Source organism: Symphodus melops (assembly GCF_947650265.1).
Source record: "Symphodus melops genome assembly, chromosome: 11".
Taxonomy (NCBI): domain Eukaryota; kingdom Metazoa; phylum Chordata; class Actinopteri; order Labriformes; family Labridae; genus Symphodus; species Symphodus melops.
The window spans coordinates 20,945,987-20,973,820 of record NC_136701.1 but is presented as its reverse complement, the minus strand read 5'-3'; the positions used below and the strand labels follow the sequence as shown (position 1 = coordinate 20,973,820).

The 27,834-nt window shown below is 40.4% G+C and overlaps 1 protein-coding gene across 2 annotated transcripts; it reads right to left on the bottom strand.

Annotated features, from left to right (window-relative positions):
- Positions 1-27,791, bottom strand: LOC306831923 (voltage-gated potassium channel subunit beta-2). Of its 2 annotated transcripts, none has more exons than XM_079356222.1 (14): positions 27,354-27,791; positions 10,603-10,646; positions 10,478-10,515; positions 10,101-10,180; positions 9,842-9,886; positions 9,338-9,382; positions 9,212-9,255; positions 6,514-6,600; positions 6,334-6,419; positions 6,095-6,215; positions 5,900-5,994; positions 5,635-5,755; positions 5,119-5,207; positions 1-4,971 (listed from the first exon to the last, which is right to left on the bottom strand). In XM_079356222.1, the coding sequence occupies exons 1-14, from the start codon at positions 27,650-27,652 to the stop codon at positions 4,882-4,884; spliced, it is 1,284 nt and encodes a 427-aa protein (XP_079212348.1). In that variant the 5' UTR covers positions 27,653-27,791; the 3' UTR covers positions 1-4,881. The 2 variants fall into 2 exon arrangements, with proteins under 2 accessions (XP_079212348.1, XP_079212347.1); XM_079356221.1 differs by lacking the exon at positions 27,354-27,791 and adding an exon at positions 22,207-23,747.
- Positions 27,792-27,834: the final 43 nt, after the last annotated feature.

Here is a 27,834-nt window from a genome sequence, read left to right as displayed (position 1 = left end):
TTTTTCCTGAGGAGTAAAAGGTGTGTTTCATGAGGACTATATGCTTATTAACACACATTTGGCAGTCCTGTGAGTCTTTGCATTAGCAGGAGGGTGAAGGGGGTTAACAACAGAGGACATTTTCATTAGCATAATCATCCAGTGGGAATGGCTAAAATGTGTTTCCTCATTTGGATGATGATGGAGATAAACAGCACAGAGGAACTAATAACATCTATTAGGCATATCATAATCTCATACTGGTGTAACTGTTTCATGCAGTACATCTTCTGTTGTTTTTGTTCATCTGACAACAGATGTAAATTTGCTGCTAGCTCAGTATAAACGATATAAAAGAGCATCTTAGGCCTTGTAACCGAATCTCTGTTTAAATTTCAGATCTTAACTTCACTGTCTTTAGAAGTCACATTACAAACAATGAATGACTCATCTGGTACTAACATAGATTGCCCTGTTTGGTTGAATAATCACACTTGTAAGGAAATTTCAGTTGACATCTGTGCCATTGGGTGCACAGCAGCAGCTTTGGGCTACTTGGGGCTTCAAGCCTGATGCCTGTTTACTAATATGGTAATGACTGAGCTAGTGAGTAACAACTAGGCCTGGTTTCAAGAGTGCTTTACTTGAATAAGGGGCACGTGAGTCTGAAATGTGCTTATCTGCTGACCAGCTTCTTTCTTGTTTCTGTTTTCATCACCTTGTTTAGCCAGATTCTTCACAACAAGGATGAATCATCTGGTGAAACCTGTTTTTCCCCGGCTGTGTTGGCGGTGACACATCCAACGTTTTCTAGCACATAAGATAATTTTTATTACAGGGTGTTTTGCAGTGATACACACATATGTTTCAGCTATCACCCTGATGACATTCGGGAGTCCAGTAACCGAGCAGAGCTGCTATCGGTGTGGGCGGCACAGATGTTTTCTGTTTGTGGCAAGCATGTGTTTGTGTCCCAGCAGGCTCTGCTCTTTTAACTAGCACACTCACACACAAAGTGCTGGACACGCGGCTGCTCGTGGACCATCCATTTCAACGACCCTCGGGGCCCAAAGGCAGAGGATTGCCAGACATTTGGGAGGATGACGAGTCCTCCTTAGTTGTGGAGTGAGTCAGTTTGGGTTATTTCAAGCAGTGAAAGGATAGCATGGCTTGGCCACCGACGTAAACTTGAACAAATTATTTGACATTGTTGTAAAGCAGTCATTAGTTCCCAGTTCCAATAAATGGTCATACTCTGATTGAAGCATCAAGTCACTACTTACCAAATCCACAAATTATCCCTTACTGTGTCACGCTCAAATAAAAATTTGGCAACTTGGTATGCTTTGTGTTTTTATGTGTTGTAAATTTGTTGTGAACTTCATAATTATTAGGAAAGGTCAATTGCTTTTGCCCCACACATATTTAATAAGTGTTGGCCTTTGTTACATAATGAGGCTGTTTGTAACTAATGCCAACATTTACAACAAGAAAGAAAGCTAAAAGTTAGCTGGAATAAAAGCTAAAGACAAAGAATGAAACTGCCTTATCTATGACTTCATAAGAACAGACAGTTGTCAGTGTGATTTTTCTAAAGCAGCTCTGCCAGAATAGACTGAAGAACCAAAAAGGGAGAACAACAAAAAGAGCATTTATCTTATTCATATACATTTCAGACGCCACTGAAAATCATTATACTACTTCCAGGCTCAGTACCTACTGCAGCAATTTTCTATAATTGCAAGAAAAATCTTTTTATTCCAGACACCAGGAGGCAGGTCTGTTATTGCAGCAGCGACATAAAGGCACATTAAGAGCCTCTCAGAGTTTGTGCAGAAATGGAGGAGCTAAACGTGTCCAAAGTTCAAGGCAGATCCAACATTTGATAAGCTTTTAAAGTATGCATTATGGTGTGAGTGTTCTTTTCTGGTTTTTTATTCTTGTTGGCCTTTTTTCTTCTACCTGAGACTGTTCAACCACAACCAGGCTGTAGTTGAAAAAGCTCTGCTGCTTAAAAATGTTGAATTAAAACTCTTAGTTGTGGATTTCAGGGATTGTAGTGATTAACTCCAGACCATTCATAAGTCACATAGGGAGAGTGACCAGCATGATGTTTAGTGAAATAAGTAGGAAAGCTTAAACCATCATACGAGCACAGTCATAGACTATTCAAACAGCAGCCATGTTCCTGTGAAGACACGTTCAGAGTGGGAAGCTCAAATGTTGTCATCATGTCGCACTGCTTTCTTCCAGGACCTTCAGCCTGTATGTAATCATTTAAGTCGTAAATGTAAAGAACCTGAAAAACAGTGTTCAATGCAATGCTCCTCAGTAATAAACTACAAAGACAATGGATACTGATCCTCTGTAGATGAATCGCCTCTCAGAGTTTGATAACCCATTAGCTAACAGACCACAGCTAAAGTTAGCATTCAGTCACTTCTTTGCTAACATTAATGCCGGAGAATCATAGATACAATAGAAAATGTGTACACATTAATGCCAACTTGAGGTGAAACGTATTGGGTGTATTTTAACCTAACAGTGTAACATTAATAATGTGGCTATTTCCCTTCAAGTTCCACTGTTATTTTTAAGCTACAGTATCCAATGAGCTTTGAGCTTCCCACCCTGACTGTGATGTCACTGTACACATGGCTGCCATGTGAATGTCATTCACTATCTTAAAATGAAAGGGATTATGCATTCTGTTTAATATCCATGCCGCTTTACACAAATAAAGGTTAGTTTTATTAACGGGTAACTGAAGCTTGAGTGACATGTAAGCTAGCATGAGAGGTTAGCTGAGACGGGAGGTTAGCTAACTGTAGCTTTCCACATAGCTTCCAAGATTATTTTATATGTTCAGCGTAAATATGGACTCTTATCTGCCTCTGACTGGTATCTGTGAATGTAAATGTTTGCACAGCAGCATTTGTTTACACAAAAAGAAACTACCTTTAAACATGTTATGTGCTTTGTCCCTTTAGGTTAGATACCACAGACATGATACATTCAGTGTGAGGAGTCTGTTCTCTCTCACGGTTTCTCTTTGTTGCAAGACAGTAAAATATGAGTTATGCAGGAAAAGTTACACTTCTCATGGTTTGATTGAAGTTTTCTTTGTACACTAGAAGCTACACTCAGTTGAAATGTACATAATCACAGAGTCACAAAGGGGAGCAACATCTGCTCCTTCAGTATTTCTTCCATAGTTCATACATCCAACCTTCAAACACATATTAGTATATGTACAGTACCATGTGACCTTGCATCCCCTTTTAATGACTTCATGTATCAAAATACACCCCTCTGTAGATTAGTGCTGTTTTCATGGGAAATCACATACGGACCAAATCCCCCCCATGGCTATTGAAATTGATACAAAACTAAAGGGAAAAACATGAAATGCACAAAAGTATTTGTGCACGTGTGCAAGAATCACATGAACAAATGATACAGAGAGAGAAACTCCCAGAGAAATGAGCAGAGAAGCTATATTTAGGCTTCCACAAAAAAACTTACATTTGCTAAATCTTACCCCAAGTGACTCGTGGCAAGAGTAATATCACATTAGATAAACTCAGACAAAATCATGTATGCCCTATCATTTGAAAACTACTAGTTCACCACAGTGTCCAAATCTTTGTGTCAGATGCTCAGTGACTTTTCCTCGTAGTCCAACAGCCTCAAGCTTTTGATTTAGGAACAATGATGCTCTTCATAAGAACGAAATCTTGACAGATCATTCTATGAACATCTTTTGATACAGTTTAGCAAGGACAATACAAAGATTATAGTACGTCAGACGGACACACAGCCGTGTCTTCAGACTGCAGAGAGTCTTTAAAGCATGAGTGCCCACTAGCACAGTTCCTGGATCAAACTGCCAGAGTAAAAAAAATGGCTTACAAGGGCACTGCAAATCTACATAAGCCATAAAAGCCATGCCACATTTACACCGTTAGGGCTTTTCTCTCTTAAAGGGACATGCGCACAGTTTACAAACAGAGGAGGCGAAGAGACTGCTGAGAAAGCAGCAGGGTTGGGAAAGATAATCTCAAAATCTAACGAATGACTCATGATTGCCAATTTTGCATAATGCACTTTAATTTAAAAGGCTAAATTTATGCAACACGATTCATTCTTTTAAATGAAGATCACGTTTTTATGTGCAGAAATCTATCTTTATTTCAATACTTGTAAAATATGTGTGCGTGTTTTGTTTTTTTAAAAGCATGTGATCTGTTCTTTTCTTCTTTTTTTTAAGTTATTACCAGACCGGATTAAGTCAGATCACTTTAACAACTCCACAAGTGATCCATTGTTCCCAACCCTGTAAAGCAGTGAGCATGGCAGACCAGTCACATGCACACTATGGGAAACATAAGGCTAGACACATGAGTACTAACCTTTGGCTCCTTGGCTGCTGGGTACTACACATCATACAGAATAACAGGCAGCTGCGAGGGGAGGAGACTCACATATCCTATGAAAGGACCGTTCACACTGTAAAGGTGGATTTTATGGTATCTTGTTTCAGTCAGTAATATTAGAGTTAATTAAGAGTTAAATCTGCTTTGAGACAGCTGCTTTGAAAAGCTTTCCCTCTTGGTTAGAGATAAGTCGCTCTGGCCACAGCTGAAGAAAATAATTAGTCTGTGAACAATCAGCAGTGAGCAATATAAGACCTATTTTTTTTCCACACAATTGAGATATTTTCTTTTTTTTCATACATGACAAAATGTACTGCGCAAAATGGATCTGCGCACATACTGGAAGCATAATGTTGCTGTGGACATGCAAATTGTTGAGTATACAGCAGAGCATAAAGTGATGTTTCCCAATGTCATTGTCTTCCTCAGATTCTTGAAACATCATCTGTCACTCAGATTTGCATCTTCATGCGCGCAACTCTTTCTTGGAGTGTGGTTTATTTCCCAGCAGGGCGTCAATCTCTGTAACGGTTTGAGGGGTCATTTGAGATAAAATCTGCAAAGAGGAAGAAAAGATGGCATCAGTTTGTTTTGTCTTTTATATTTGATGAGTTTTAACCGTTAATGTTTAGGCACAAAGTAGCACATCAGTTGCATCGAACTATGTTGGGCTATAGTTCTGAGGAGAGAAACAAAATAGTACCCGGAGTGCACCCAAGTTCTCGAGTAGCTGGTCTGTATTTGAAACACCCAGAAGTACTGAGCTGACTCCCTCACTGCGCAGGCACCATGCTGCAACAAAGAGGAGGAAAGAAAGTTAAAGTCAATCTCAGTTTATACTGAATATCAATTAAAACCACAGAAAACTCATCCAAAAATTAATTCATGTCTCGTTGCATGAATCAGATAACATGCCATTTTTTAACAATCAAAGTACAAATTGATAACATCAAATTACCAGAGTAAAAAAGAAAGATTTATTGAAGTATGCTCACAATAAGTAGATAATTTTATCAGGCTAAGGCTTTCTACTTTTTTTTTTTTTTTTTTTACAGAGGAGTGCCTTGTCTTTCCCTACTGTTTATATAGTTTTCAAACTTTGAGAAGAAGACAAAAACATAATAGAAAAAAATCTTGAACCCTGAGCTCCAGTCATAAAACGAATGGATAAATAAAGAACAAGTATATTTATGGAGACTGTTATCTGCGTGGGTTATACCGATGGCCAGCTGTGCAGCAGTGCAGCCCAGTCTGTCTGCCAGTAGATGGAGCTCCTTGATTTTAGCGAGCTGCCTGCGGCCCTCCTCGCTGTTCACTCTCTCCTTCAGCCACTGGTATCCCTTCATCAGGAAGGAAATGGAGAAAGCATTGATACACAACTGATTTCACACTACAATACCCTGCTGATCAGAGAGAGAGAATCACACTGAGGTAGATTTTCTGCAAGAGGAGTCCCAGAAGAGTGCTGGTTAAGCCAAACTGACCTTCATTGCTGCTCTGGAGCACTCTGGTACACCATCGCTGTACTTCCCAGTGATTAATCCACAGGCAAGAGGAGACCAGGTCATAGCTCCGACACCTGGAAGAGTACAACAAATGCAGATATTTAAACTGCACTTAATGAAGGTTTAATTAAAGATAAAGCACTAATTATAGCTGCGAGTGGGAGGATCTCTGACCGATCTTGTGGTAGAGCTCAGGAAGCTGCACCTCCACTTTATCCCTCTGAAAATAGTGATACTCTGCTTGCTCACACACAGGTGGGATCAGGTTGAACTGGCGAGCCACTGAGTACGCTTCCTGGTGCCGAATAGAAAGAAACAGAGTGTCATGGTTACAGAGTAGAATTTATGCCAGAAGCTGATGCAGCACTACGTTAACAAATGTGAGATTTTATGAATGTGGGATCAGCAATCACCATGATTTCCATCGCACTCCAGCGTGATGTTCCCCAGTACATGGCCATTCCCTGGTTTATTACAAACGTCATAGCCCGCACAATCTCTGCAAATTACATCATATTAAAACATTGTTATCAGCACCTTGTACAGTCTATGAGCAAACGTATATTGCTTTTACAACGAACATTGTGACTGACCTTCCATGGGGCTGTTGACGTCATTTCTGTTGGCAAAGACGATGTCCACATATTCTAGCTGCAGTCTTGATAAAGATCCTCTTAATCCTGCCACAAACAAGGTTAAAGGATTAATCACTCATCATTTAATCATTGGGTCGAGTGTTTTTCTGTCATGAACAAATAAAATAAAAAAGCCTTTCTAGTAGCTCAGTGAGACTTCTCTTGGGCACAGATGTCCTTTGAGCTAAATGCTAACATTATCACGTTCACAGTGAAGATTTAAACATGTGAACAATGTTTTGCACTTTTTGTTTTAAGATGCCTAGATATGCTAAGTTGCACTAAACACAAAATACAAGATCAGAATACAGTTTGTGTTCAGACATGTCCTAAAGTTTTCTGATAAATAAAATTGTGTCCTGCTGATGACCCTAAACAGTAAATCTACAGTCATAAGCCAAACATGAAAAACGTCCTGGTGACTAAGACTCCCAAGAAATAGTAATTATTTTTAAAACAGCAGGATATTATTTCACAGATGGATCCAGCTTTTGAAAGGTTCTTTTTAGTTTGGGATCAATGGCTTCTGCGCACAATTTTCTCACCCTGTGTATGTTATTAATTTAGATGTTGAAGTCATGACATTTAAAGACTAAAAAGTAACGCTGTCCCTTCATCAAGCTCACTCATTATTCAGTGGTGTGCTTTAAATCAAAAGGCCCATGACATTGACGGTCAAACAGCCATTTAAGCTTCTTGGTAAATTACCGCCCCAAAGTCAAACTAATAAAGAAACAAACACAGGAGATAACTGTATACAAGGCCAACAGGATTGCTTTCGTAAGCAGAGCTGATTACTGCAGGTGTCTGGAACAACAATCATCACACAATTATGTATTCACTAAACCATCATCTCCGCTGTGTTCCATCATCTGACTCTGAGTGCTTTTGTCTTTCTTTGTCCCAGACACCAGACAGACCTCAGTCTGATTAATGTCTGCACAAACATCTTACCTCAACTTACTTCTTTGACACAATCATGCACCTCCTCTCCTAACAGTTCTTGCAAACATGAACCACTCTAAAGGAATAGACTTGGAGTTTTGTTTGCATAGTACTTGACTGGATTTTAGGAAATGTTGATGTATTTTCGGAGACGTGACTTGCAGCGGCTTTTACCCGGTGAGACATGCTCAAAGCTTTAACAGTCATCAAGTGATTCATAACAACCCAGTATCTGTTAAGGCTAGAACTAGTGCATGCTGGGAAAAATTATGTGCAATACAAAGAACCAAACACAAAAATGTAAGATAGGCTTTTATGAGCAGTTTAGTGTTGCCTTTTCAGTCACTACATGATTCATGACTTTATTTGTCTATATTGTTTAAAATGATTTGCATATATATGATGGCTAGACAAAAAACCCCACTCAAAATAAGATCTTTGACCTATTTCAGACATTTATATCAGTGTAGCTCAAATTACAACTTTATCAAAAACCCACACATCAATGAAGAACACAGGCTTAACTGTATCAAATAGTCTATTCCATGCCTATAGGTTTCATGATAAAAGGCAGGGCTGCTGTTGCCATGGTGCTCTCAGATGCTGTCTGATATTTTGAAAAGGGGGAAAAAAACAACCGCATTTGGGGTTCATCAGCTCGTGGCTGCTTTCACTGTTAGAGAGAATGCAGTGGGTTCAAACAAAATTGCAAACGTTCGGGATCAGCCGATTGGGCCGGCGTGATCAGCCCTCATGCACTTCTGAACACTGCACAGCAAACAATGTGCAGTCAAGCTGAAATGTTCTAAATCAGTCGTGTGACTCAAAAATTGGGTCAGTTTGCAACAGTGTTTGCCCGGCAGAAGCTTTCGTCTAACAAGCAAATCGTTCTGATTTGGCACTGCTGTCATGTTGGTTAGTTAAGAGAATCCGGGACACTCTGGTTGGATTGAACAAGCAACCACCAAGTAGACTTCTGAGTCATGTAACATAAAGACAGTTATACAACATGTGTTTGTTTAAATCAAATACAGCCTGTGAGTTACCTCAAACAGGTATCACAACATTATTACTCCTAATTGAACTGCAAATACCACAAAGCCGTATTTTAAAGCATGTACAGAATCACTGAGTGGACATGCATCTGAACATCTCCCCGAGATAAGAGGACATGTCCGCTTGTTTATTCCAGATCTCGACTTTTCTATTTTGTTATCTCTGGATATCTAAGCGGGTTTTCTGGTGATAACAGGATTTTCTGTTGATCTAGAAAACAAACCAAGCTGCTCACTGTGATAGGCCAGACCATGACATGTCAGGCTGCTACACTTATGAAGTTAGTTGAGCCTATTCATGATGTTATATGACAAACTTCCACAGAAAACAAAGCAAAAACACATCATCATATGATTGTTTCATGTTATTAAGAAATTTAAAAAATAAACTAATTACAGGATTGAACTGACCGAAAAGGTGTGGGCCGAAGCTTTGGCTGGTTATGGTAATGCCCACCCTTTTTAAAGAACCTGCTCTGTTAGGCAACCTTTTAACTTCACTATGAAACCAAACACTGTATGACATGAGGAGAAAGAAATCCATCAAATGTATAGATACATGTGCGATTCTGGTTTCAAATCATAAACTTAAGTTTCATCATCTGGACCCAAACGTAGGAAATAATAATAGTAAGGAGGCAAATATAATATTCTACCTTCAATGATGTGCTTTCTGGAGAGTCCTCGCTCTGTCTCTGCTCTGAGGAGAGATGAAAAATACACATTATTGATGCTCCATTAAAGGATTTGTATAAAAGATCATCTCTGAGAGTGGTACTCACTGGCCTCCCCAATAGATCTTTGTTGTGATGACAAAACTTGAACGCCTGGCAAGGACACAGGATGTTTAGAGGCATTGTAAATTAAGGAGACATTTTGTAATTTGACTTATTTGACAGTATAAATTAGTAAAACAGAGATTTATATCCACCTGCAGAGTGTGGTACATTTACATAGACTTTGGACTACTGATGTTTTTTGTTTTTTTTAATAATTTGTTGCTTTATTTTTCTCCAGATGAAAACTATCTCAAGAATTTCCCACGTGTTCATTTTCACGCTCTATCATTTTGATCCTTTATAGTCTTTCTGAGGATCATTTATCTCAAAAATATGGATTTCCCTTGAGCTATCTAAATGTTGCGTCTGTTCCAACAGCAACAAAAACATGTAGGAACGGTGTGCATTTCAAAAAACAAGGAATTATTCAGATGTCAAGAGAATACTTGATCCTCTAATAGGTAAAACACATGCATGTGCGTCGTCTTGATTAACAATTCCTATTACCTCCATCCTTTCTTCTTGATAATGTTCCCTAGAGTGACTTCAGCTCTGTGGGGAGACACACAACAGTTATTGTTATTAATCGTTACGGGTGGATCGTCACTTCGGATCACTGCTCAGTAATGTGAAACGTATACACAGAAAGAAAGAAACCTGCACACTCGCCGTGAGATGTTCTACATCACAGAAAATGGAACGGCTAACAGTACAAATAAAAAAGCTTCAAGAAGAAAAACAAACAGTAGTGAAAGTTCGATCTGACCTTCCAGAGGCGTACACCTCTGCTGTGTCAAACAGGTTCACTCCGTTCTCGTACGCGATGGCCATCAGGTTCTCTGCCATCTGTGGGAAGACAGAAATGAAGACTGAGAGAGGCAGGGGATGGATAAATTCCAATTACTAAGAGGTCGACCGTGAGAGGCTCTATGCAGGGAGGATAATATAGAAGATATATGTATATATCATATCTCACAGAGCTACTATAGTTTCTTTGTATAAGCTCTGTGGGATTTTGAAACATGTCTGTGATTGAAGGCAGGGAGATTGGCACTCACAGAGCTGCATGTTTTTAACCAAAGAAATACGGGCGTACGTGCTCATCAACTTCTGATACAAAGAGAGAGAAAACCGAATCCTCACCTCGTCAGAGATCTGTGATCCAAATGTCACCCAGGTGCCTGAACGAGAGCAAATACACAGAGGGTTGTTTTATTTTGAAGGGTTCAAACAGAGATGAATATATTGCTGCCTTCAAACACACTCACCTAACCCCAGGCAGGAAACACGGAGGCCTGACTTCCCCAGGTTCCTTTGAAGAACAAAAGAGAAGCTCAGAATAAACAACAGGAATAGACAGAACGGTGGGCCGATTTCTTTTCACCAAAAATCTGCTCCAATCCAGTGCATCCATGTGTGAGTTAAGTACGACATAATCCTGCCTTATCAGAAGACTTGGTTCTCAGGTGCTGCATTCAAATCTAGTTTGGAGATATTTTCCTTTTTCCCTTTAGTGCTTTTTTATGTGCAATAATATCCATTTACTCCTCTACAATAACTGTGCAAAAACTGCTTTTTCACGAAAAGACACTTTATTACAGTTTAAATGATCCAGAGTCTATCCAGGGTTGGCACAGTTAGCTCACAATTTTATGCAGCAACATTAATTGTCTCAAAATATAATGAATTTATTGTAAAAAAAACAACCTTTTTTTCTGATTGATGAAAACTTTTTGTTGGAAACGCTTTGATACAGTTATATAATAAAGTATTCAGACATTGTTGTTTTAGTGCATCTTTGACCGATTAGTGGGAATATTTTTTATGGCTACATTAATGTTCCAAAACTGAATACAAAAATACATCTACAAATGCATTCACACACCCACAAATGTGTGAATAGATCAACAAATGCATACGCAGATCAGGTAATGTGTGAATAGATTTTCAAATGCATATGTAGAGCTGCAAACATGCTGAGAAATGTGTAAATAAAACATTAGTGTTAATGCCTGAACAGTCAAAGTGTTTTGCTTCAGGCGAGAAAAATCACAAATCTCATTCTTCTGATTACAGGTGACTTTTGCCCAACTTTTAAGAAGCACAGTCAACAAATAATCCTATCGTCAAATGTCCCCTGCGCTCAGGCTCACACTTTTGTTGGCCCATCATGTCTGGTCATTTGTTGTATGAGTCTTTAATTCAAACCAGCAGAACACTTTAGACCTTTCAGACATGAACAACTTTATAGGTGTATGATGTTTCTAGATAACATCCACAGACATGGATTCTATCAAGCTCCATGAGAATATATAAAACTAATTATGTTCAATTAATTATGTGTCATTAAACAGGTTTTGTGCATTTTATAGAATTATGACAGAAGATAAAACCTTGTACTGTAACTTGTTCCCACACTGTCCCTGAATGTAAATACTTTAACAACTGCTGCTGCTGCATCAAAGTCTTCCCTCGCCTCTGGTTAAATACCTGCCTGTGCCAATTATTTCTGAACAATCTACCTTTTCTCCATCCTATGTTAACAGTTCAGTACGTTACAGTAGGTCAGTGAAACAGCTGGAGGAAACAAGGCTCAGCTCAGTTGGAGTCCAGGCTAAAGCCTCTTTAGGTCCGTGTGGTAAACGGCCCAAAATGTCCCATAAGCTAAAGAGGAGTCCATTACCCATCATGCCACATCAGATTATCCACACAGCTGAATTTTGATGGGCAAGCAGGGAAAGACAGGGAGCTGCATTTCTGACCACAAGAGCATCTACTGCTGAAAATGACGTGGGCTTCATGCTCTCATCCTCATCCTCCTCCTCCCTGTGTGCTCCCCCCCATTCTAATTAGCAGGGGAGCCAGCTGGAGAGGAGCAGAGGAGCTGCAGTGCAACTCGCTGCTTGCCGTCTTTTCATCTCCTCGCCTCTCCCTCCTCTGCCTGCATGCCTGCCTGCATGCCTGCCTGCCTGTCTGCCTGCGTCTGCCACAAATAGCCAAATGCAGAAAGACAGACTGTCAGAGCATTTCGACTCAGCCCAACGAATCCTGCTTTTATTTTCCCTGGTCTATTTTTAATGCTTGACCTGAGCTATTTTTAGATTCCTGCATATGCAAGTGTTTGTGTGAGCATTTAATGTGTGTGTTTGTGGGGGTGTGTGTGCGTGCATGTGTGTGTGTGTGTGTGTGTGTGTGTGGGGGGGGGGGGGGGCATTTGTATGTGCGCTGCGTGTGGGTGTGAACCACATATTGTTTGTGTCATTTCTTTTAACTCTGTCAAAATAGCACACAGGTGGAGGGTCAGGAATGCTACACACAGAGAGGGGGTTTGATGTTGGTTGTTCCTTGTATGGTTTTCTGGCTCTCTCCCGTTCACCATTTGTCGACCAATCACAGCTCTGCCTGCACTCACAATCACTTTGAACACTCGCAATAAAAAGAAATTAGACACATGGGAGAAAAAACACTTCAGAGACTTTTTTTAAAACCTTCTTTGTCTTTTTTTTTTTTTTTTTTTGCTTTGGCATGGAATTATGTTTTGCCTCAACTTCAGTCTGAGGGGAGTAAAACTACAAATGTTCCCTAGCAACAATTGACTAAGTTGGACCAATAGCAGCCTTCCTGCTATTCAAGGATGCTCAATTGAAGAATTCAAAGAAAGGTTGAATATCCACAAAAAGCAGCACTTGCAATACACTGCTGTACCTACATGCTGAGGGAAAATATGACTAACAAAGTGGACAGTCTCCACTCTGAAAATTACAGTTCCTTATCATAATATGCATACCATGTTGTATAAGGTATAGAACTGATAGAGGGAAAGAGGGATTTAAATTCATTTTAACTCCTTTTATTTAGCCCAAGGCTATCGTGCACTGCTATATATTTAATGTGAATTAATGACATTAATTAAACCAAAATCCAGCTGCATTTTCTACCTCAGTCACACATGAGGACACCTTCTTACCAGGAAGAAAAAGAGAGAGGTATTGCGTGACAACTAAACATGAGTCAGCACCAGGAGAGTGTTAAGCACCCAGAAGCATCCACAACACAAATTCACACTCTGTCCGTTTCAAAATGTTTAAATGAAATATGTTTTTTTGAGGAACTTAAAAGCAGAAGGCTGACAGGCTGAAACGTTGGGTTTACGTTTGTATCAGCAGGCCGTTACAGGAGCTAATGAGGGCCCAGCGTGCCTCAGTAGCTGAATTATTGATTGATGCGCAACATAAAATACAATTTTCATGTTTGTGTGTGAGTATCAAGGCGAAGGAGGATTGCATTGTTTGTGTGTGTGACAACTGGCCGCCCCCTCCCTGCTCTCACATCCAGCACTCTCTGCAGTGCTGCAGTCTGCTAAATTACTATCACTGAGTCTGGAGAGACACATGCTCGCTCTTTTCCTCTCACTACTGCTTTCACGACAGCATCTCCCCCACATACACACATGCATGCACACAGGCGCTCTGTGTGTGTGTGTGTGTGTGTGTGTGTGTGTGTGTGTGTGTGTGTGAGGCCTGTTTTTTTTTTACATGGATTTTTGCAGATGATATAAGAAAATCTCATTTCTATTCTGTGCAAGCGTCCGCGAGGCAGCTCAATGCCATCACGTGAATATTCACGCTTGATGTGAATTTCCCTCCGACACGGGCACAGATCTGCATACGCTCATGCATGAATGCACTCATGAGCCGGGGCACACAGGAACACACAGAAACACAGATGCTTCACCCTCTCTGCAGCCCGTTGATAAGTAGGCCTCCCTGTGTTTTCTTCTCCGTTTCTTCTCTTGAAATGAATCATAAACCACAAACAAGGTGATTACAGCAACCTGACTGCTCCTTCGGTTAATAACACAGGAGAGAGAGAGAGAGAGAGAGAGAGGGAGAGAGAGAGAAAGAGAGAGAGAGAGAGAGAGAGAGAGAGAGAGAGAGAGCAGGGCAACACAGGTGCTCTGTCATGGTGTAGTCAGCATTTTAACCTGTGCTGACATTTACTGTTAGTTTTCACCTGAGACACGAGGAAGGTACTCCGTACATATGGTTAGGTGCAAATGATGGAGTTTTTTTTTTTCTCCCTTCCTGCAGTTGTCATAAAATGCCACACACACACGCTGAGCAGGCTGTTCTCCAGAGGGAAGCACTCCGAGATAATAATAACACTCTCGTCTGTTCATGTGTGTGTGCTTGTACTCGCACCAACTGTGGGAAGATGGTCGACTGTCTGTTTCTTAATAATGCTGTACACACAGTTTCAGAGTAAAAGGGCCATTTCACTTACATTTCTTCGCAAACGCAGAGGTTGCTGCCGCTACTTCAATTCAGTGGTTTATTTGTATTTGTGGGGTTCACACCTTGATGAATGAAAATTTTAAGCATCCACATGAGCGTCTCTTTTCAACAATCACTGTCACTGTGAGGAAGGGACAGTTCCTGTGGTAGAAAAGTAGTTCCACTGAAGATCATTCAGAGAGTTTAGACAATGTTTAGTTTGCTTCTGGAGTTAACAAACTCTTCTCTTTTCTTGATATTCTGACCACAGCAAAGAAACTCCCTTCATTTTAGGTGCCTTACAGAAGAAGATCTTTCAGTTATTAAACAAAGAACACGAAGCACTCCTGTGATAAAATATACGACTCAACTATCAACCCAGCTTAATTCTCATTCGAATTTTTTCTTCAACAATTATTAATGAATGAGGCTCAACAGACATTTTTCCTGCAATGTGATGTTTTTTTTAAAATGGTTAGGAAAGCACCACAAAGATTGGGCTTTCTCGCTCATGCAGACACAAACTCTGCTGCACTGATCTAATGTTGCGTATCAACCGCTAACACTTCATTAGTGGTCGTGACTCTCTCATTAACTGAAAGTGCACCAGGAGTGGCACAGCTGAGAAATTACAACATCTTATATTAAAACTGTGAATCTTTTCAAATTCTTTTGTGTGTGTTTTTTTATTTGGTGCCTGAGGCTAAACTACGGGACAATGAAAGTAATTATGTTTTGAAGGGGAACTGGCTGTGAAATGTAAATTGAGGTTGAAAGAATAATGTCTCTCAACATATTCAAAAGGAGTTTTTAATGAAATTCAATGTTTGAAAAGGTCACTGCACTACGCTGCTGTCTGCAGACCTGTTGTTGTAGCTGTTAGGACAAGGATGAATATGAATACGAAAAAAATATATATCACTGTCCTGGTCTGCTGTGTGTCAAATAAGGACTTTAAAAGCTCGGTAGATTTTGAAATGTTTTAAACTGCAGTTACAGTTCAAATGCAGGAGAACATGTTAAGTAAAGATCAAATATTTAAAGTTCTTGAGAAGGTTTCCAGGACCACATGGTGACTCTCTCTCTCTCCCTCTCTCTCTCTCTCTCTCTCTCCCTCTCTCTCATTAGTCTGTCTCTGCTCTTACATAAGGCCATGCAGTGATGACTTTGTGTCTGCCTGAAGAGAATTTCTGACTCTGACTTTGACTCTGATTAGACGGTCCGCACAGAGGACGTGACGTGGATCGTCTGGCCCTGATTAAACCTGCTGACTGCTGCGGACACTGATTCCATCCACAGACTAATATTGACAAATGTAAGCCTGATTAAACAACACTGACCCAGCAGTCACTCCACATTTCAGAAAGATGAAGTTGTCTGTCTTGGAAACAAGTTTGGAGAACTCTTAAAGATCTCTGACATGCAGGTGCACAGATAATGTTTCCGACAATGTGCTGAAATTAGTTTATATATGAATATGAAAAGGAGGAAAAGTAATACGACATGTTTAGAGTTTACAGAAATAGAACATAGTTGGGCTATTTTACTGCTGCCAGACAGACTGAAGTGTGTAGTGTATCTGAAAAACCTGTGAGCTAGCTGGTAGTGCTGACATACACATGTCCCCCTGAGGTATCTGATGTCATCATCCACTCCAAGGCAACTGTAAGGCTTAAAAACACAAACAACTGTTATTTCAAAAGGGTCGCAAGGAAACTGGATGATGCTGGAGACTAAATATTACAAAGTTGAAACGCAGACACGGACAGAAAACACTGAGGGAAATGTGCAACGGTGACTTAAACTAACACCTTCATCAAAAATGAATGAAATGGCCAATAAAAGATGTCTGACTGCTTTAAAGCAAATTAAGTCTACGTCTTTCGTGTGAAATTAGAAGTATAAATAAAGGTGGCTTGACTTGACTTGACACTAATTAAAACAAATGTTTTATTTATCAGGATTAGCATTTTTCTAATTCAATTTCTCACAGCTTAACTCTGAATTTGTATTGACTGTACAATTAATATAACAAATAATCTGAAGAGGAACAATAAGAAAACCAACAAGCCAGTCCTTTCCCTCTCACATCAATCAGGCTAAAACACAGTGTGACTCTTCTTTAAACGTGTTGCAGTACTTTAATGTGATGCCACTGATTTGTTCAGTCATCTGGAAACTCAAAAACCCACTGAGAGAAGGGCTGAAAGTCAAGGTTGATTTCCTCCTCCCTGCTTCACAAACCATTTGTTTACCATTATAAATCTTGGTTACAATATGAGTCCAAATTACCTAATTATCACTGAACTATTATTCATAATGAGTCCACTCTGTGAAGTCCATATCTTATCCCTGGCTGGGGTTCATTACAAATTAAATACACGTGGTGTCCAGAGAGTTTTGTGAATGTGGGAATAGTATGAGAGCTAATTTTTGCACAGCTTTCTGGAGTTTTATGTATGAGGCAACACTAAAACACCATTACTCAGCTAAACGGGATAAAATCAACTAACAGAGGCTGTAAAGACGTTTTATAGAAGCATAACTGTAGCAGCATACTTTGAGAGTAATAAGATAGGTCGCTCACTGTCTCACAGCAATAAATGACCCCTATATATCTGTTTAACTTGACAGGGTACAATCGACTCGATTAATCATTACTTCATCAGTTGCTGAGAGTTCAGCTTTTCAAGTCTGGTAGAGTGTGCTCTGTTAGAGAACAGCAGCTCTCTGCACAGCTGAATGTCAGGACTCTTCATACAAATGCAAATGCATGTAAGCCTAATGCTCCAGCTAAACATGACCCTCAATATTCGCTGTTATTTTCAATACAGTGCTTAGCTTTCTGTTATAACTTATGTAACATTTCTGTTTCCTAGTTGTAATTTTTGCTCTGCTGTTAAAATGTGACGTTTCTTGTATTTGTGTCGTAGCCTAAGAACCAGATGAATCAGCTCCTCAGGTTTGATTTGATTTGGCAGATGCCTCTGGTCCCCCTCCAGTTCATAACGATTTTTATACAGACTGATGCCGGACCCGACAACAACAGCAACAAACAGTCATAAGGGGGGAATTTATGTGTTTTTGTGTACGTTCAATAGCAAAAGGGAAACATTGGGAATTTGTCATTACTAAAATAACACAAGTTTATGATGTATAAAAATAGACATATTGGATATTTAATTTATGTTATTTCAAAAATATTTGTTTCAAGGATTAACTGTGAGCCATATGAATAGTAACAACAGGCTAAGTAGCCTAGCAGCTACATACCACATTTTGCTGCTCTAAATTTCTTTGTAGCGTCTCTCTGGAGTTCACAACTGACTTTTGGAAATGGAGTTGTCAATTTCAAAAATGTTGTCAATTATGTTTGTATTAGAGACTAAGAAGTTCAGGAAGTTTGGCTGATAGAGATTATGTATTGCCTTTGTGATGTTAGTGTGAGTTAAGAAATAGCTGGAACACCATAACAGTCCATACTGTAATTGATATTTTTTAAACGTGTTTGTTAGCTTAGCTCAGTGACGGGAATTTTAAGTTTGCCTGCATGTTCTCTGAAGGGACCTCTGGAAAAAAAGAGACCTATGTACCTGAGGCTATAGAACTGTAAAAGTATGTTGAACATCAGTTAGCTCAAAAGATCAATATCTCTCTCATGTCTGCTCATTAAATATGAAGGAACCAAGAGCAGCCATGTTAGCTTGGAGGGAAGACAGAGAGACACAGCTAGCCTGGCTCTGCCCAGCTGTGATAAAACCTGTCTTTGTACCTTATTTGTTTTGTCTTAACAGAAACTGAAGTGGAAAAATGCACATTTTTGTTTAAGGTGGTCACATGCTGGAAAGTGAAATTTGAAAATGAATGAGTATTGAGGCAAAACAGAAACACTTAAGTTTATTCCTGAGTGTTACTTTTATAATATATTTTTATAATTATAACTATAGTCAGTTATTTTGAGTAATGTGCCCAAAAATGGAGAAGTCTGACTCTTCCCCTGAGCCACAGACGCTTAATGTGTGTTTTGGTTGGCTGAAGGGGCGGCACATTGAACCAGAAACAGATTCTAATGAACAACTCTGTCTCTTAATAATATCACTCGTATTACTTGTCAGCAATCATCACAGGGGTTCTTTGGCTTGACTTTTGAACAACAGGAGGAGCTGGAAACACTTAGTCCATATTTATACGGTCAGTGGTCCTCCAGTGTTTATTGACTAATTGCTCTGTCTCTCATTCATACGTATATTAATTATTTTCATCCTGCAGCCCATCACCGAAAAATGGAGAAAAAAAAAAGGAAAAATCTTTGTGAAACAGCAGAAGATAAATCTGAACTTGAGATACACCTGACCTGCTTACCAGGTAACTGTTGGTGAAAAAAGAGAGCCTGGTTACCATAGAAACGAACAATTTGCTGAGTTATAGGCTTTGCCTGAGTGAATTTAAGAATTACCTCTCCACAGGTGTGCTAAAAAAATACTCTTTCATTTCTGCATCAAAATAAAAATATCCGACATGGCTGTAAGAACATAAATTGTTATTTGGGATTCATGTATTTGCTTATTTTTCCTTTATTCTTCAGGATTTATAATAGAAAGAAACTCAAGAGTTTGAAGTGAGCTGATATGAACCAACATTGTTGGCTTCTCTGGACGTCTTTGAAAGTTGTTTTTAACTGTACAACATCAATTCAAATCTTTAAAGCTTAAAATAAATACACTCTCTCTTGAGACATAAGTTGTAAATACAGTCCCGAATAAAAAGCCATTTCTATGGAGTTTACAAAGGTAACACTTTAGTCAACTTGTCATCCTTATTTTTCTTTATTGAAAAGACTTCCCACACACACTCACTCATTCTCTCTCTCTCTCTCTCACACACACACACACACACACACACACACACACACACACACCCACACACAGCTTTAAAGGTCAAAAGAGAACAAGCTTCAGTGAACTGCAAAAGTTTCAAAGAAATTTAGGTAATAATGAAAAACGAAAGAAGATAAAGCGAAGAACGGCAAGACTTTTTGAGGGGCGGGGGGGGGGGGGGGGGGGGGGGGGGTCAGCGGGGGGCTCTTGGGAGTGATAATTGCAGAAGGTGTATTCATCTGTGGCCTGCTGGCATGTGATGAATCCTAAGGTTAATTAGATAACAAGATGAAAGGAGGAAACATTCAGTCAGACAGGAAAAAGCAGATACAATTGATCCTATCTGGACAATTGGATTGGAATTTGAAGCCATTTTTTAACTTCTTCTCGACTGTGATTTTCATTAAGCTTTAATCAAAGTTGTGTGAAGAGATTTACAGCATTCGCTCCCTGCAGGAATACAGACTCATTCAGAATGAGGACATGTTTTATGATCTGTTTCTGTTTCCAGGCAGGCTCATTGTGACATCAGTGTAAAATGGAGACTGTGCATCCACCAGCAGGCTCTGTGGCCGGGTGGTGGTGGTGGTGGTGATGATAGTGATGGTGATGATAGTGATGGTAGCAATGTTGATAGCGATGGACTCACTTGCAGAGGGGACTGATAAGCGACAGCAGTGTTTGCTGATTAGGAAATGCGACTGAAAAAAACTAAAAGCAATGCCTGGGGTGTTGCCCCTGGCAACTGGAGCTGGCCATATGCTGTATAGACCCATTGTGCTGCTGCACTCCCTATTAGCAACACTATTCCATACACGGCAGAGCAACTAGAATAATTTTAACCAATCACAAGTAAGTGTGTGATTTTCCAGGAAGAAACAGAAGTAGTGGAGGGATCCAGGTTTCATGCCCTGTTCCCTTTTTAAACATCCTATTAAATGAACACTAAATTGTCTGAGGAGAATAGCTGCAATTCAATCAACCTGATTACCAGGAAAACAGGTCATTAAAATGGTCCTCCTACTTACAGAGTTGTAGAGTCCTAATGACGGAAACAGGTGGTACAGTATGTTAAGGTCCTATACATTCTGGATGGTGGCAAGTGTTTTTGCATGCACATTTATATAACTGCATTATTTTCCACTGCTGCCAGGTACGCTGTGTAAGTGGAGGCTGCATAAACAACCAGCCATCATCAGGCTGAAGCTCCAATCTATCAAGGGGAACTGAAATGTTCACAGTCAAGCACAAATTACATTCTTCTCATGCTCTTTATCCCCTCTGTGATTTTATTCCATACATTATGACTCAGACTTGGTGTGCTTGAACAGCTTCCTGTGTATGAGATACTGTGCTGCAGCACTTTATTATGAACATTAAATGCTTTTAAATCCTCGACAAAAAGCCTGGTGTCCTGGGGTGGTTTTAGGTAAGCTGTTTTTTGGAGGCAGGCTTTTTTATTAATCTGTGGTGAAGAGCAAACGCCAGGGTGGAATCTGCATAAAACAAATAAGCCTATGGCAATGCTCCTATATGTATATAGTCTGCTATGCAGTGATAACATTAAGGCTGTTTGGTATGTATTATGTAAGCGTCAGCCAGTGTAAGCGTTTTTTAAGAGTAAATGTCATGATTTTTATAATGTCAGAAAAATCACTGCTGTGTGCGCACTCTGAGCTGCTTTACATCCATCCTAATGGATATGTAGGCAGTCTGTACAGCAGGGGCGTGTCCAGACTCTTTAGAGTGAGGGGATCCTAACCTGTGCTCTGACTTATGCAGGGGCAGCCTGAAGTATATGCTCACACACACGTATTTCCCTCATTGTTTATCTACCTTTACATAACATCTTTGACTTAACATTAATTTTTGTTACATTCTTTTGTGTCAGTTTCCACCCTTTCAAAACAATAATATTACAGTGGAAACGTCTATAATCTTTCATGTCTGTCTCTTCAAAGGAATACAGAAAATGTATCTCATAAAGTCAGTCTAAAATGTAAAAAAAAAAAAAAAAAAAAAAGGCTGGATGAAAATGCCACAAAATTAAGTGGCATCCTGTCGCAACCACAGACTGTAAAAACCATGGACATACTCTCAGTGATGACACCTGATGGTCTCCTAAGAAGCATTATGAAACCTAAAGATGGTGGTTTGTGATATTGAAACAGCTAACGTCTGGCTAATCAAGAATCAGGCCAAGTGGTTGAGTTCAGCTAGATTGAGGTTTTAGCTGATACCCAAAGATATACGTACATAATATTGTTATAGAAACTGTGATTGTGGATTTTTGCAATTCACATGTACCTAAAAGCTGTTGATTCTGGGAGCTAATTGGTCTGGATTTTGGTGCATGGTGTACTTAGCCAGGCTGTTAGTGCAATACAAATCTACATTCAGATTCACACTTAAGGTGGCTAATCCGATTTTCACAGGGACTCGGTCTGCATGCTGTATATGACCCTGGTACCTGATATGATATAGAATGCTGACAGTTTAGAGATCAACAGAAATGGGAATAAACAAAAAGCCTTGCTGGTTGAGTTTCATGCTGCTTGATCTCATTATGTGCAGCCTCTGCAGGAGAGGGTTAGCCCCGCTGCCCTTATGATAATCTAGAACCTATTAGATAACCGGGGGGTCAAGAGGGCATAGTAATTACTGTTAAATAAAATCAATCTCACCACCCCTTGAGCTTCCAACTCCAGCTCCCCGCCCTCACCTGTACTTCATGCTGGTGTGCCTCCCGATGGCCTCCTTCATGTGGGCATGACCCTGTGGGGCCTGTCGAGACCCGGACCCCTCCCTCGTTTTGACAGATCCTTGGGACGTGTAGTTGCCATTACTTCCTTGTCCACTTCCTCCTCCGCCTCCTCCTCCTCCACCTCCTCCTCCACTTCCACCACCACCTCCTCCTCCACCTCCTCCCCCACCTCCACCACTGCTCCCCCCAGGAGGTGGAGCCGTGCGAAGGCCACAAAGTCTGTCTTCACTGCGACTCTTGAGGTTGTGCTCGGTGCAGGCGAAGGACACCTGCATCCTGACCCTGGTTTCCGGTGTCTCTTATTTTGTGGGGTGGGGGCTGTTCTTATAGGGAGTCACAGAAGCAGTAATGTCTGTAAAGTGTTGGTGCTGCTGTGACAAATAAGTGCTGCTCATGCACAGGTTTCAGACAGGGCAGGTCAGAGATTTTGGCTGATGGTTGGAGGAAACAGGCAGGAGTCCAGCCTCTAACATGACACACACAGAGCTACCGTCTGCTCCGGCTCCTGTCTGGTGATGCAAACCTGGCAAAAGGCTGGTAGAGTTTTCACACTCACAAGATGCATCAAGGCTGCTCTCCAAAAACCATTAGGAAGCTTGTAATGCTCACAGCAGTCCACAGAAGGAGATTCGGGGATGTGGCAAATCTAGGGAAGCCCCAATCACTTCAACAGTGCAATGACAGATGATGGTTCCTCCCTGGAGACTGCTGGCCTTCTCCCACATACATGCACAGGCTCGTATGGCTTCTGTTGACTGGTAAAGCACTTGATAACTCGCTGTCTTCTCTTCAGCTGAGGAGGTTGGTGGTGTCTGCCTGGAGCCGAGGAGCTCCGGAGCGTGCCGCAGCAATGACACAATCACAGCTACAGGCATCTTCGCAAACAGTGTCGAAATAAGAAGGCATTTTTATCCTTTTGAATCTCTCTCTCAAAAAAAATAAAAATACAAATACAAATCTAAATTACTCGAATATTCATTGCCTAGGCGTGGTGTAAACACACTTCAGATGATGGGAATTCACATAGTCAAGCCCCAACGATGCATCGTCGCTCAACAGCCTCACGCAGCATCAATTTGATGCAAGAGAAGAAGAAGGAGAAGAATAAGAAGAAGGGAGAGAGCAACACATCTAAGAACTGAAACGGCGAGAATTCAGCGCGTGAAGTGTTTCACACATACCGGCAGAAGCTGTGGAGCTCTCCCGTTATTCGATCAAATCTCACGGTGAAGAGATTTGAAAAGAAAGCCGGCATCCTGGCCCCGAAATCAGCTGCAGGGAGCGGACGATTCAAACGCCCAATGCCGCCTCTCCCTCTCCTATCTCCCTCAGCAGCATTTTGTCTTCTTTTTCTTCCCTTCTTCGCCTCTTTTTTTTTTCGCCACAGGATCCAAAAAGTGTTCACGACACACAGGCAATGTGGGGGTTTCAAGATGCTCTCTCTCTCTCTCTCTCTCTCTCTCACGCTCTCTCTCTCTCTCTGTGTCTCCCCTCTCTCTTTCTCCCGCTCTCTCTCTCTCTCTCTCTCTCTCTCTCTCTCTCTCTCTCTCTCTCTCTCTCTCTCTCTCTCTCGTGTGATCCCTACATTTTTCATCACATGGGTGCACACACATCTCATCTCATCACATTGTCATGTCATGTCATGTTATGGAGCTTGCACAAACACTGCTTGATTTTGAATGCAAAGAACAATGTGTATGTACCAGATATCTTTGCACATAAAAGGCCTGGTATGTTCAGTTTCCTTTGACTTCACTTCACAGGTCTCCTCTTCCAATTGCAGGGATTTCTCATCTACCACACCCACGGAGCTGCACGTCAAAAAGAGTCACTTCAAACTACATTTTTCAGTGCTCTCCTAAATGTCCCATCACCAAATGTATACTGTAACACAAGCTTCAAACAAAGAGCAGCTACTCCACTTGTAAGTCACCTCACATCACATCCGAACATGGCAGAATAGGTGGCATATCATATCACAATGTATCACATCACATCCTGTTCTGAGAGAACTGATGTGTCATTTTAGTGGCCAATGATAATGGTTCCTGCAAGGCTGTGGTTAAACTCTGTCCAAACTCTGCTGCCGCATCCTTACAGGAGACTGTCAATCGTCAAAGTTTCACTCCACAACACAGAAGGACGAGGTTCTAAATCACCTCACCTGTGCTGATTAAAATGCACGCACACACTTTCAACACTTCTGCTAGTTTGTTTTAAGTAGATGTGTCGAAGGAAACTTTGCTTTATAGCAATCTGCCGGGTGACGCTTAGATCTGATTGCAAGGCAGGACATAATTTGGATTTAGCAACTTGCTCTTTTTTTTTTTAAGTTTTCAATGAAAGCTTTGACAGGGACGTTTCCAAATGTACACGAAGGAAGGAAGAAAATGTGAAAGCCACCCACTGTGCCATTTTGAAAAGAGAAGAAGGTTTAATGATCTGCGTTCCCGTTAAAGCACAGTCAGCACCCCCACAGCCACAAGATTTCCAAGAACCACTTTAATCTGTTTTCCACACTTTTAATTCCCAACTTGAGTGAACAGAGACAAATCAACATAATGACTCAATCTTGATCCACACACAGGCTTAACATTCACCTTCACTCCAAACAATCATTACTGTGAACAGCTTTAAACATGCACTTCTTAATGCCCTAAATTTGATGACTTTTGGAGATTCACTTCTCGCAGAGCCCCGTCTGCTACATCAAGAGGTGACTTTATTGACAGCAACAAAAACTAATCTTACATCCGCTCACTTCTCTGAGGAATGAGAAGGCTGCAAAAAGATGTGGTGTCATGGTGAAAGAAGACACAGTCAAGGCCGTTTTTCTGTGTTACACAACAGGTTGTATAATGGGAGTTTTCTTAGCTTTCTTTTTTTTTTTTTTAAATAAACTCTACCTTTAGGCTCAAAAACAGAGCTGGATTTCAAGCCTGCAAAAAGTGATTATCTGGATAATAAGATCACCATTTCTACTTTATGATTTTTGCTTTTCAACCAAAAGTCCTCTTGCTTGGTCGAATCCACAAAACTCAATCTGATCTTAGTTGATGTGTTATTAGAGTGAGATTTTCTGCCACTAAGGTCAATGAACTGGCTCAATATGGTGAGGATGGAATAGAATGCCTCAATGTTTAAATAAACAATTTTACAACGAAATTAGAAAAGTTTCACCATGAAGTGCATCCATACAGGCATCCACAGCTACAACCGACAAACTTGTAAGATGTGCATTGTATGTGTAGAAAACATTTACATCAGGTAATTGCAATTCCCTGATGTAAAAAATCTCCAACAGAAACCTTGTCAGAGATATTCCTCTAAATAAAATGTACATATGTAGCATTTACTGAAACTGTATTGATTCTTTTAGGCACGTTGTTTTTCCTTCGGTTTGGTTCACCTTTAAATGATTCAGTTAAACATTAAGTTGCCAGGACGGTCAGAGGACAGGCAGCTGTTAAATGCTTTTAGTGGAATTACTGAAACTCTAATCCAGCCGAGAAAAAAACTAAATCCATCCAAAGAATGGCTTCAACATGTTTGTTTTTTAACCTTTCAGCTTTATTTCAGTCAACGACAAAATAACGTGTCAGTCCTCTTAAGCTGTTTGACAAAATGAATGTATCTCTGTCTCCCTTCGCTCTGAATCAAGGAGTTCAGCAGATGAGGCCAACGGGGACCATAAACTGTGGATCACAAGATCCAGCTCTGAAGGAGTTAAAATCTGATGCATCATTACTGTGTTAAAGCAAAATGAGAGGCACCGAGGCTGTGAGGAGAGTTCTGTCATCAGGGACATTATTCATGAGAAGAATTTTTGCTCTGTGTCATTCGGGTAAATCATTCTTTTACTTCAGTTATCAAAGGTTTTCTACTGATAGATTTCAGAGTAATCTCTAGAAGCCATCGTCTCTGAAATTTCTGAAGAAGTCATCATCATTAAAGTGCATATTTTCTGGTTTGATAACTGTCTTCCTTCCAGGTTAACACTGCCACCTAGAGGCAACAGAAATGGGCTCTTAATTGCTGTGTAAGTCATGACATGCCATTCCTAAGAAATAAGGTTAAGGAAAGCCAGTTTTTTAAAAGTCATTAAATCAGGTGTGACATTTACAAACCTGCCATTGGTATTCATTAAATGCACATTTACAACTGTGAAATATGTAACATTATGCAGAATATCTTCGGTATTAACACTGTACCTTTTGTCGTCTTTGTAGTTTCAGTCTGACATTTTCCAGTGAAAATAGATTCTCGGCAGCCTTTCATCCCAAAATAGCCAAAGTGAGCGCCCTTTAAAGTGAGAGAGATACAACAAGCAGCTTCCTGTCCCCTGCTGTCAATTCACACATCATTAACCCTAAACTGATGATGACCCTGTCAGACTGCTTTGGAGATGAATTATTACACAATGTTTGATGTATGGGTCCAGTGTAAGTTACTGTGTCTGACATTAACGTAAGTGATAGTGAAAAAAGCAGATGTTTCTGCAGTCCATGCATTTCTATTTAGAGCTGCTTCTGTCCTTTGAAATCTCATCAAACAGCTGATCATTTCTTCTAGCTCACAGATTGAAAATTAGTCTGCAAATATAAATAATTACTTTAACGTCCATGAATAATATGGGTACTCAATACACACTGCAGTTGTATAGTTCTTTTTTTTACCCACCCATGAATTGTTTCAGTACTCCGAACCTTTCAATGACGCTTCCCTTCAAACACTTAACTACATTTATACATTAGGGAATATAACATATTGAATACATTATTTAAGTTAACCATAGGCTTAGTGAAGAGGCGACATTCTTTCTACCGAGATCTCCTTGTTTTTAACTCTTGTCAAAACTGTATGCATTCAGTTGTTATTATATAGTTAAGGTATTTAATCTGCTTCACAGTTATGTTTTCATTTTGATCTGTTAATGTAAAGATTTTAAAATGACAAATTAATAAACAAAGTATGCATCACTTACTTACTTTGAAGCTGTTTTTCATGCATCCATTCTGTTTATTGCCAAACATCTAATTGCGTCTTGTTTCCATTTAATCATTTTGTTTTACTTTCCTCTCCTTTTCTGTCCCTTTTCCTCTTACTTGTATGTCATCGCCGAGCGCTCAGCCTCACACTCGGCCAGCGAGAGGCCACACTCTCTCAGGTAGAGCTCCAGCCGGCGCCGCTCCACCAGCCTGTGTGCCGCCTCCAGAATCTGAGAAGCTAGGGCCTCGGACTCGCTCCTCTGGTCCGGGCTCTTGCTGCTCCGAGGGGCCCCAGCTTTGGCCACAATGCTCCCTGAAGAGGACGACGCCTTTGGCTTCTTACTGATGCCATAAAGGTCTTCCACTGAATATTTCCCCCCTTTGCCTCCTCCGGTACCACCTCGGCTGGCAAACATTTTTGTCTGGAATCAGGTGCTGGAATCAGGTGCTGCAGACTGATGAAACGTGAAATCGTCCTCCTTGTTTTCGCTCAGTTTTGCCTGCTGGATCTACTTTAGGCAGAAAGCTGCTTCTGAGTTAGAAACCAAACAACAAGGCTGAGCTATTTTGATAGAGATTTACAAAGATTTGAAACATC